General features: G+C 51.9%; 2 protein-coding genes across 2 annotated transcripts in view; one reads left to right on the forward strand and one right to left on the reverse strand.

Annotated features, from left to right (window-relative positions):
• The window catches only part of FUK (fucokinase), a gene marked incomplete at its 5' end in the record, with an annotated part of 3,214 nt that extends 1,050 nt beyond the window's left edge, over positions 1 to 2,164 (forward strand). The window contains 7 exons of the mRNA XM_010021613.1: positions 1 to 71; positions 219 to 362; positions 476 to 595; positions 669 to 856; positions 1,055 to 1,154; positions 1,661 to 1,884; positions 2,048 to 2,164. Of these exons, the coding sequence (XP_010019915.1) occupies positions 1 to 71; positions 219 to 362; positions 476 to 595; positions 669 to 856; positions 1,055 to 1,154; positions 1,661 to 1,884; positions 2,048 to 2,164 (964 nt within the window). The remainder of the gene's footprint in view (positions 72 to 218; positions 363 to 475; positions 596 to 668; positions 857 to 1,054; positions 1,155 to 1,660; positions 1,885 to 2,047) is intronic.
• Positions 2,165 to 3,585: 1,421 nt separating this feature from the next.
• COG4 (component of oligomeric golgi complex 4) lies at positions 3,586 to 10,563 on the reverse strand (the record flags this gene model as incomplete). The annotated part of the gene is made up of 10 exons (XM_010021614.1): positions 3,586 to 3,726; positions 3,958 to 4,086; positions 4,477 to 4,578; positions 4,857 to 4,940; positions 5,255 to 5,347; positions 6,930 to 7,046; positions 7,490 to 7,552; positions 9,076 to 9,241; positions 9,899 to 10,065; positions 10,445 to 10,563. Coding segments are annotated over 10 exons (1,175 nt in total), but the record flags the coding sequence as incomplete, so codon positions are not given.
• Positions 10,564 to 11,460: the final 897 nt, after the last annotated feature.

Genomic DNA, 11,460 nt, shown 5'->3' on the forward strand with positions numbered 1-11,460 from the left:
TGAAGCGGTGGCGGAGCTGGTGTGCCGGGAGCTGGAGCACTTGCAGGATTACTGCCAGCCACATGCACCAGGTGAGGTGTCACCAGCCACACAAACCAGCGCCATATCTTTGATGTTCACCCTGGGTGTCCTGAACCCATAGTGCCAGATTGGCCCTTTTTGGGAGATGAGGGGATGAGGGAGCAGGCATCAGCTTTTCTTTCTCTTTTTGTTTTCAGGAGCCCTGCTCAAAGCTGCCTTCATCTGCACCCAAGTTGTGCAGTTCCCCTCGCAGAAACCCTTGCGGGCCCAGCTGATGGAGAGCTTCGGGGGGGGGTTTGAGGTGCACACCTGGTCCAAGCTGCCACATGGGTCTGGCCTCGGTAAGTCTGCAGGGACAGGAGCTGGCAGCTCCTGCTGCCAGCACTGTGATGGAGCATCTCCCTTGCTGCTCCCCAGCTCTCACTGGCATGGGCCCTGCCCGTGCTCCCTGCAGGCACCAGCAGCATCCTGGCGGGAGCGGTGATGGCGTCGCTGTACCGGGCAGCCGGGAAGGCTGCCAGCACTGAGTCCCTCATCCATGACGTGCTGCATCTGGAGCAGAGGCTCACCACAGGTAGGGACCAGGGGGAGCTGTCAGCCCGTGGGGTGGGAGCTTGGTAGTGGCTGAGGCCTCTCTACCCTTCCAGGCGGCGGTTGGCAGGACCAGGTTGGTGGGCTCATGCCGGGCATCAAAATTGGGAGGTCAAAAGCTCAGCTGCCAGTCAGGGTGGAGGTGGAGGAGATCGAGGTGCCCGATGGCTTTACCCAGACCCTGAATGATCACTTGCTGCTGGTTTACACAGGGAAGACTCGCCTGGCTCGCAACCTGCTCCAGGTAACATCAGGGTGCCCCTGGGTGTTGCGGGCTCTGGCCTCTGCTCCCCCTGTGGGCTCTGGTGCCTGTCCCCTTCTCTGGTGCCAAGCTTTGCCACCCCAATGGGAGCTGGAACTGAAGGCTGCAGGTGTAGCTCTGCCTTCCTGGGTGCTGCTGGAGCCAGGAGGATGGTAACAGGGACATTCTGGCCTGTTGCAGGACGTGGTCAGGAACTGGTATGCGAGGCTGCCCTCCGCCGTGCAAAATGCTGATGCGCTGGTGAGCAACGCTGAGGAGTGTGCCCAGGCCTTGAGGCAAGGTGTGAGCCCCCTTTCCTGGGCCAGGCTGGCCCTTCTAACAGCTGAAGGAATACAAAGTTCCCTGGGGAGAGTATGTGCACTCCTGGGGGGACAAAATTCCTCCCTCAGGCCCACCCTCATATTACAGGCAACGTCCCAAAATTCAGGCTTGAACAAAGACTTTGAGGAAGGGGGAGTGAGACACATCGAGGCTGGCTGGTGTTCTGCATTCATGGTGGTGCTGTGGACCATGGCTGGCCTGTGTTGTGGAGTCATTTGGCCTTTGGCTGCTGGGATACTGTGGAGAAGAAGCTGGAGCATTAAAACAAGCAAATTCTCCCCCTGTGGAGGATTAGAAATAAATAGCAATGTGACAGGGCGAGGTTTGCTTGCTCAAGAGGCAGGGCTGAGAGGAACAGGGTAGATGAGAAGGCAGAACTTAGCTTGGGCTGAGGAGGAGAGGCAGAGACCTGCGCCTTGGGTGAGAAACAGAGGCAAATAATTTGCATTATCCTCTCTCCTGCAGGTAACCTGCCACTTATTGGGAAGTGTCTGGACTGCTACTGGCAACAGAAGAAATGCATGGCCCCTGGGTGTGAGCCGCTGGCTGTTGGGCACATGATGGATGTTCTCCAGCCCTACGTTTATGGACAGTGCTTGGCTGGGGCTGGTGGTGGTGGCTTCCTTTACGTCTTAACCAGAGCCCCGCAGCAGAAAGAGGCCTTGCACCAAATTCTAGCCAAGATCGAGGTGAGATGTGAGCTCCTAGGCAGTTCAGTGGTGCTGTTGAATGAGATGGGGCAGTGGGATGAGACTGCTTGTTGTCCCCTTAGCTCCTCCCAGGCTGTGCAGGTGAGGGCAGGTCCCTTGCTGGCTCCTGCCCTAACCTGCATCCCTGTTTTTTATTTTCTAGGGGCTGGACAACTTCAGCATCCACAGCGTCGAAGTGGACACAGGTGGTTTCTCTGTGGAGGTTGTGGGATGTGATACAGAAGATGGTGCTTGCCCCAAGGAGGATGTGGCTGGGTGAATATGAATGCCTTTGCTCTGACCTGTTCCTGGCAGGCAGGCAGGGCAGGGGCGGCAGTAGCCAGCTGCCTTCCAAAGAAGGGACATCCCTGCTGTTTTAGAGGCTGCTTCTTCAGCTGCCTCCAGTAGGTGCCTTAGGTCTTGATGCGGCCTTTTTGTGCTGCTAGTTGCCCCAAAAGCCACAAAGGCTGAAAAAGCTGTCACAAGAGGCACAGGCAAAACCATCCCTGGAGGGTGGCTTAGCCAGAAAGACAGCTTGTTAGGGCCTCTAGGCTGATTTTGGGTGTTTCACTCCAGCTTTCATAGCTCTCCAAAGGGAAGAGAATGGGCAGTTGTGATGCTGCCTCTAGCAGGGACCTTCCTGCTCTTCCTGCAGCAGGGACTGCCTAATTGGCACTCAAGAATGCGCCTGGATGTGGAATCAAGTCCTGCCCATGCTTGGAGACTGTTTCTGCAGGGAGTTACTTATTCCTGCAGGCTTTTTGAATAAAGAAGCTTGTTCCAGGCAGGTGTTCATTGCCACTCTGTCCCCAGCAGAGCTACTCCCTCCCCACGGGCTCTCAGGGGCGCAGCACTGCGCAAGCAAAGCTCTCCTGGGGTAGGTACAGCAGGTTCTGGTCATTGGCCTCCACAGCCCTGGCGGTCAGAGGCCAGGAGTGCTGCCAGAGGAGGCAGCCAGGCCTGGGGTGTTTATACTTGTGCAATGCCAATGCCAGCTGGGGCCAGGCAGAAAGATCCTCTTGATGCCATAGAACAGAGTGGAAGGGGAGAAATGGTGCCCAGCTCTTGTCCTGCACCTCACCACCTCCCTCCAGGCCCACGGACACACACACACACCACCTGAGGTTGCTGCTCAGCCAGGTAAGGTTTATTTACAGAGTAGCTGTACAGGGCGCAGCAAGTCAGCACAGACACAGCCCTGCTTCCTGCAGTGGCTTTCTAGGGATTTTCTGAGCACCCTCCCCCTAAGGAAATCATTCCAGAACGGTCTCCATCACCAGCAGGCCAGAGCCAGGGCTTAAGATATGCAGGACTCCAGTAGCTGACCCTTAAACTGGTGGCACAGAAGGAACCCAGCTGTGGCCGGTAGCACAGGCAGAGCACTCTCTGCAGCCCCAAGTCTGAACCACTCCACAACAGCCCCAGATTCCCTGACCTGGGTCCTCCCACAGGGCAGCAGAAAGGAGTTGGGAGCTGGCACAAGCTGGTCCTTCCAACTAGTTCATGTCTTGAGAAATAGCATCACACTGCTTTCCACGTGAGAGATTGCTGCCTTGTTTCTGCTCCCACAAAAGGATGGTGGCTTTTCTTCCCCAGCCCAAGAAAGCCCTTTGCTCCAAGGAACATGAGCAGAAGGGCAGACAGCACTCCATCCCCACACTGTCCATCAGCTAGGCTGCATCCTTCCTGCTGTTATCCCCTGCCCAGCTACAGGCGCAGGCGCTTGATGTCCTCGCTGCGGAAGTCGATCCGGAGAGCCAGCACCTGCCGGACCTCAGCAGGAGTGAGGCGCCAGGTCAGTGGGCCTGAGTTTGGACCCCAGTAATCCAGGATCTCCGTCACCTGGAGAGGAGAGAGGAGAGCTACAGGAGCCACCTTGGCACTGACCGCCCTCACAGGTGAGTTCAAATACAGTCACCTTATTTCCTGCCACTAACAAACACTCATCAGGCATGGGGCAACTTCTCCATACCCTACAGATGTGACAATGTCAGGATGAGCCCAGTAAATCCATGTGGAATCCAGCCAGGGTTCCCACAATCCCTCAGTAAAAGCAGGCAAAGCACAGCTCACCCTTTCCAGGTTGAGGATGGTGGCCATCTGGGAAAGCCGGGCAAACTTGTCACGGATAGTCCAGGTGGTGACTGTGGTGAGATAGGCTACGAGGGACCTCAGTTCCTTGTCAAACTGCAGACCACCGAGCTGTGGGGCAAGGTAGCACTGTTAACTCTGCAAACAGGCCCAGGGGTTGTGCCAAATACACAACTAACAGAAGTACCAGGGCAAGAGGGGGAGGTCTCTGAGCAGGAGAGCTCCAGTTAGACCATTTATTGCTGATTAAATCTGCTTATGTTTAGGCCCACCTTAAAAGCCAGCCCCCTTTTTGATGCAAGCTCTTCCCAGCCCCATCACAACATTTTTTCTCCCTATGCGCACTAATACAAGCTCTGCCTGAGCTGGCTACCACTGGTGGCAGAGCTTCGGAGGGTAACATTTGCCTCTGCCCTGCACCATCCCTTCACTGAAGGTTTATGTCCTAGCAAAGGGTTTGCAGTCAAGCCAGACTACAGGGTAGAGGAGAGTTTTGCTTACCCTGCTGAAGGTCGATTTGAGCAGCACTTTCTCCAGTTCAATGGCTATGAGACTGGTCATAAGACCAGTGAGGGTGTCATAAATCACTGGAGACAGTCCAGCCTGGAAGCAGAAACCTGTGTCAGTGTTGTGAGCAGAGATCCACAAAAGCCAAGCCTAAGAGAGTTTTCACATAAAGACTCATCACTTGCACACTCAGCAAGTGGGGGGATCCAGGGACACGGGGCTTGCAAGGAAGCCTTGAGAACTGCAGGGGGAGGGAGTAACTGGGTCTCTAAGAGACCTGCAGGGCACTGCAGGACATCTGTGTCCATCCTTCCCCTGTGCAAGGGAAGAAGTGGGAGATGCCAAAGCCTGGCAGGCTGCCTCGTCTCTCTCACCTTGAACTCTGTCATCTGCTGTTCCAGATTGAGGATGAACTGCTGGACCCAGGGATCATTAGCCTCATAGTCACTGAACTCCTCCTGACAGTGAAATACAGAAAGGGTTGTTTATGTTCAGGCTTGCCCTGAACAGCAGCAAACAGCCCATGGGACAGGAAGGGAGGTGCCTCCTGGAGCAGCACTCTAGCCCTTCTGTTTTCTCAAACTCCTCTCTAGCCAAATGCCCCTTTTCAGGCTTGCATGAAGAACAAGTTGTGGGTATTTTACTGTTGCTCTGTGCTGAGGAAAGAGCAGAGAACTGACAGGAATGAGACAGTGTTTGCTCTGACTGTGCTGCCAAGCAGAGGATGCAGAGTGCAGAAGCACAGCTGGAAGCAGAGAACGTTGAGCCTTACCTCCTCAATGTTGTGGGAGACGGAGAGGAACAGGTTGATCCAGGGCTTCACCTGGGGCTTGATGGCTGTGCTGTTCAGCTCACTGAGACCTTCCTGAGAGCGACAGGAAGAAGAGAGGAGTGACAGAGCACAGCTAACAGCTGACTGAGCACAGCAGCACACAACCTTTATAGTCACACTGTCTTGATGCTGCCTCCAATCCCTATTGCAAGCTGGGAAAACTGACTCACAGGCTTGCATGGGCAACTGAGCACAGAAGCCCCTAATCCCAAACTCTTCTGGTGCTGAAGGGCTCTAAGGACACAACAAGAAGAAGAGAAAGGACACTGGCCCAGAAGCTGCCATTGTGCTTACTTGCAGCCTTGTCTGAAGGGCTCATGCTTCCCCCACCCCTTTTCACAGGGCTACAGAGGTTTCCTGGCAGGAAAGAGGCATCTGGTTCACATCCCTCCAGGGAGGAAAGGACACAAACACCAGATTTACACTTGGCATCAGCCAGGAGGCCACTGTGATTGGGCTTGACTGATGCCTCCCACGTCCAGTGCAGCTTAGCTCAGTAGGAGAAGCTAAAAGGAGGATAAAAGCTGTAACCACAGCTAGTTCCCTGAATTAATCATAACCCCAGCTCACACCATCTCCCCTGAGCAGCAGGTTGTCAACAAAGGCTGTTCTGTCTGCTCTGGTGCTAAAGAGTTCTCTGAAAGCTCCCTTCTGCCGACCACCCTCATTTGGCTCAGCAAGATGTCAAAAAAGCTCACCCAGCATGAAACTATTCAGGTACTTATACTGCCTGGTGTTTGATGGAAGTTTTAAACTGAAACTGGCATTTCTGAGCAAGCCCTGCTGGCAATTGTCTCTTTTCCAAGGCAAATTCAATGTGTGTGTGACATGGGCAGCGCAGAAGCTTGCTGCTCAGCCTCTTGATTGCTTTGAAGCCAGTTTTAATACTGCACTAGAGCTAGACTGGAGTTTTACTCCTTACTGATGAGCTCTTTTGTTTCCATATGGACCACGAGCCTCAAGACGGTTTGCTGGCAATATTGGTCTGAAGACATCTGGCTGAAGTGAACTGCAAAACCAAATGAGAAATAGCCTGGCGCATCTGTGAAGTACAAAGCTGATGGCAAACCTGGGTCTAAACTCAAAAGAGGTATTAGGTCTTTTTGCTTCTCTCCCTGCCAGAGACCACTGTGAAATTTTAGGGCAAGAGGTCCTGGCATGTGGATTTAGCTCCCTATCCCAGGGAGCATTTCCATTTGGGAAAGGAGGAGAAACCTGAAAGAAGAACAGCTCTTCTCTATGAACAGCCCATCTTCAACGTTATCTAGGAGGCTCTGGACAACTGACAGTGTCCTGTGCCGTAAGGGAAAATGGAGGAGATGGAAATGCTATACATATTTCTTTTGAAAATGCTGAACCAACTGCAACTTTGTGCTGAGTGAAGACAAATGGAGCAATATTCCTTCTGGCTCTGCAGCTGCTTCCATTGCTTTTGACGCAGTGGCCAGCTGGTGTGGCTCTGCAAACAAGCTGGATCTGTTTCCATGCCTCAAAGCTGAGTATTTACTCCCTCCTGCCCCCCTATCCAGCACTCGTGGAGCCAGACATGGCCCAGGCCTTGGGTTGAAATGATTCCTGCCTAAGGAGGCCAGCAGTGACTCAGCAAGACGCTCACCTGCAGCAGGTCGCGGAATTTGTTGGAAACAGCAGCCATGTCAGAAAGGCAGCTGTCAATCTTGGCCTGTGCTTGCTCACCTCCAAAGCCTTGGCTAAGCAGTTTGCTGCAGTCGCTCTGCAGGGAAGAGATCCATGAGCAAGTTGAGAATTAGTAACTTGGGCAGTTTCTATCCCTTCATGTTGCTGAGCTCTGGTGCCCACCTGTTGCAGGCTAGGACAGGTGTCAAACTCACCCCTGTGAAAAGGCTGGGAGAGGACAGCAAGAAAGGACACCAAGGGCTATAGCCCAGCACCAGACGACCACAACCTCCCAGTGATACATGCGTTATTCCACTGGCTCACGAAATGTGCCAGGTTGGTCAGGTTGGAGGACTGGTATTTCCAGCTGATGCTATCCACTGGAAGATTGCTCTGCCAGCTCAAAATTGCTTTCCTAAAGCTGGAGGGCAAAGACCTCAGGAATTTGGGCATAGCAGAAGTCCAGATGCTTTAACTGACCCCACCAAGGGAGGATATTACAAATTTGATAAAAAAAGCAGTAAAGAATCCAGACCGCACCTCCAAAGTCTTCTTTAGGGTCATGATGTTTTCACTGCAGACTTCCACGTTGTTTAAGGTCACCTAGAAAAAAACCCCAACAAAACAAACAGAAGTAGAATTCATTGGAATTTCTAAGCCCCTCAGCCCCCAGTCCATATGTTTCCTCCATGCCCTGTTCACAGTACAGGCTGAAAGGCAAATATTCAAGGGACAGAGTGGCTAGTGTGTGATCAAAGCACTGCAGATTCCTGGAGCTGCATGAAATTGAGATACAGTAACTGAGCATGTGTGGTGAACCTGCAGCAAATACAAAGTTTGACACACTTTACTCCTCTTCCTCATCATTCTATTCACAATGTTGCAGCAAAGCCACACTTGTGGGTGGAAGACAGGATGTATCCCCAACGTTCAGGGAGAGTGTCATGAGGAACAGACTGTGAGTGGCTGGAAATGATGGTTTATACACTGTCCCCAGAGAAGCTGGGCAGGGAGGAAGACATTTGTACCTGGGCAGGAGAAATTGGCATCCCTCCTGGCAGATCTGCTGTTCACTGAACAGACTGTTCTCTGCCTGCTGAAGCTGAACTAAATGTCACTGTAAGGCTGGAGTTTGTGCAGACAGGGAAATGAGGCAAACTGACAGGTGACTGAGGAATTCCAGTGGGAGAACTGACATTTTAAGCAGTTCAAGAAGTACAGAAACCTGTAATGAAGAATTTAATGAAATGGGAAGAGTTCAATCCTTTCTGCTCTGTTTGTTGCCTTTTCTCCTTGTACAGTGAAAGCCATAAGGAACCTTTTCAGCACTTGGTGTTCACAGCAATTTGCAGAAAGGGATACAAGTCAGGGTGAGCCAAGCCCCTCCCCAGTGCTCTCAGATTCTCTGCCCACAGGTCTGCTCAAACAGCAGGGCTGGTCGAGAGAAGAGAGCAGATCCAGTTGCTCTTCCAGTGAAGTCTTTTCCACAATGCAAGATCTATACAGCATCCTATCATAGGGAAGGATCTGATACACTGCAGAAAGCTGGAGGAGCAGCCCTTCAAACACTCTCCAAGGGGTCTCTAATGCTCACTCCCGTGTTCTGGCCTACTCAAGCGCACAGAGTGTTGCAGTGCTGCTGTTAGGAGAAGGCAACAGGAGGATCTTGCAGGCCAGGCAGAGAAGACAACGCTGCTCTAATGGAAACTCTCTGATCTGATTGAGAATGAAGAAGCCTTGAGCCTGGGCCAGGAAACCTTTTCATCTAGAGGAAGGTATGAATAAGATGCTCTCCCAACACGACTTGTGTGCAGAGCCTGTGAGGAACAGGATTGCTGGACACCTCAAAAGAGCACAGACTTCCCCAGCCTGGAGGCAATCACCATTGCAGCAGCCCTAGAGGCTGTCACAGGACCATACTTGCACAGGCCTGGTGTGGAAGCCCGACAAACACAAGGTTAGGTAAAAGCATCTACCAGACATGCAAAGTCAGGCCACCTACCTACCACAGCTGAACAGGTTTTCAGGTTCTCTGAACATGTGATAGTCACACCAGTCCTGTTCCCAAGAGCTGCCATTGTCTTTCCGTTCACCCTAACTCATCCTACACCAGCCACCATACCCACCAGAAATGACTGTTTTGCCTCATCGGTGCTTTCAATGCCTTTGGTATCGAACTTGCCCTGCTGCAAGCTGCTGTGCATGATGTTCACGGCACTGGTCACCCCTCTCTGGAAATCCTGGAAGGTCGTGGCTGGAAAGCCCTGCTTCAGCTTGTTGTACAGAACCTCCCTATAAGGCAAGCAGAACATACCATGGCTTAGAGCAAACACTGTGCTCTGTGCCAGGGGACAGCACTTCGGCTGAGCTGTGACTTGAACAAGGTAAGTGGAACTTCCCAGGGACAGGAGAGAGCTGGCAAATATCTCCTGGCAGCATCTAAAGGACACAATGCTGAAAGAAAAACACAACCACCCAGTTTCTGATCTTTCCCCAAAATCCTGCTTGCAGCTGTCTGCTGTCTTCAGTCAGCTCCCCACTCCCACATTAGGATTAAAAACAAGAACCGGACAATCTCTGCAGGCTCACCCCAAGTTCAAGTTACTAAGTAAGCTCACAGGCAGCCCAGAGAACAATTAGGAGTGACCGTGTACCATCAAGCAGGGTAGTGCTCCAATGCTATGTGGTGACCCAGTCTCATTGGTGTTCTGAGCCATGAGGTTCCTCTTTCTGTTTCTGCTACAGGTGACCACGACTACTGTGAGAAAAACATGTGCAGCTCCAGCTTCCCATACCACACCCGATGACGCTGCCTATGAGCATCTTCCATGGAGATGACAACCAGAGGTTCAAAGGTGAAGAACATAGGTAAGACTATCTGACAGCAACAACTGTTTGCAGAACGTGAGGTGGAGGTAAGTTACAATGAACCTGGTGTGTTTTCATTACCTGAAGTCAGATTCCAGCTCAGTGGTGGAGTGGTTGATCATGGCACAGAGACAGTCTATGCTGGAGCTGGACAGAGCACGCCCAATGCACTTTTTCACTATATAAAACACGTCATCCACCATGCTGGAGGTGAGCTGGCCCTTCTCGTAGCTGTCCATGGCAACAGCCTGCAAAGAAAGCTGTCTCAGTGCCCTCAGCTCAGCTAGTGAAGGTATACTCTCAAAAGCAGTGCTGTGAGACCAAACCTCCAGCCTGCCCATTCCACCCTGAGCTGAACTGTAGCAAGAGTAGGCTTGCAAAACTCATCCTAGTTTTCAGTAGCCCATAGTGCTGGAAAATCTCTGTCTGGAAGATACTCAGGGGTATGTTTGGAGTCAAAGTTCAGAACAACCAATCGCTTTTGAAGGAAAACTTTCCCAACAACTGCAGACTTGTCATGTACTCACTTCCCTCCCTAGGGATGCTCAGCAGAGGACTGCGGAGCACATGCAGAAGTCTCAGATGCTGGCAGAGTGCAGCTATTGCAAGCAGCAGTCTGAGCCCTACCTTGTTGACTGTCTCCCTCATGAAGTATTCCTCCATGGTGATGTAGTAGCCAATGAGCTCTTGCATGGTGCGGCTCAACAGACAGTTGTTGAGGAGCTTGTCCAAGTACTTTTGATGCTCTATGGACATAAAAAAGAACCATCAGCAAGGACCAAGTGCCTGAAACCATTTCCACCTAATCCCATTGGCACCTAAAGGAAACACCTGCAAAGCCCAACCTGCAATAAATCATGGGCCTCAATTGTGGAGCTGAGATTGCTGAGCTGACTTTTGCAGATGACAAAACTGATTTCCAGAGCTCTGTGGAGTACCAAACCCTTGAGCCTGTTTTCAGTATGGCCTCTACTCTTAGGATCTGTGCCTGTAGTGATCAAAGGGCTCTCCCTCTCTTTGGGAATCTTGTTCACTATACTCTGCAGTTATTCCTAATGTTGGTTTCCCTGCTAGAAGGAACAACCAGTGCTTAAAAAGGGTTTGGGGAGGTCAGGCTACACAATCCCCTTCCAGAGAGTGCTCCTTTCTACCAGACATAAGTGGACAATCTTGTGATCACTATTAGAGGGGCCTTGCCTCCAGCCAGGTGGAGGAGAGGGACAATCGGGTTTATTGGACTGTGTGGATCAGATGGCCTGGCATTTCAGTCCCACAGAAGTATAAGGCTCTGGCAGATACCGGTGCACAGTGTACCCTGATGCCATCAATTTATCAAGGGGTGGAACCCATTCATATTTCTGGAGTGACAGGAGGATCCCAAGAGTTGACTGTACTGGAGGCTGAAATCAGCCTGACTGGGAAGAAGTGGCAAAAGCACCCCATTGACTGGTCCAGAGGCTCCATGCATCCTTGGCGTAGACTGTCTCAGGAGAGGGTACTTCAAAGACCCAAAAGGGTATTGATGGGCTTTTGATATCGCTGCCTTGGAGACAGAGGAAATTAAGCAGCTGTCTACCTTGCCCGGTCTCTCAGAGGATCCTTCTGCTGTGGAGTTGCTGAAAGTTGAAGAACAGCAAGTGCCA

The sequence above is a fragment of the Nestor notabilis genome, unplaced genomic scaffold, assembly GCF_000696875.1.
Source record: "Nestor notabilis isolate BGI_N333 unplaced genomic scaffold, ASM69687v1 scaffold30559, whole genome shotgun sequence".
NCBI classification, from domain to species: Eukaryota; Metazoa; Chordata; class Aves; order Psittaciformes; family Psittacidae; genus Nestor; species Nestor notabilis.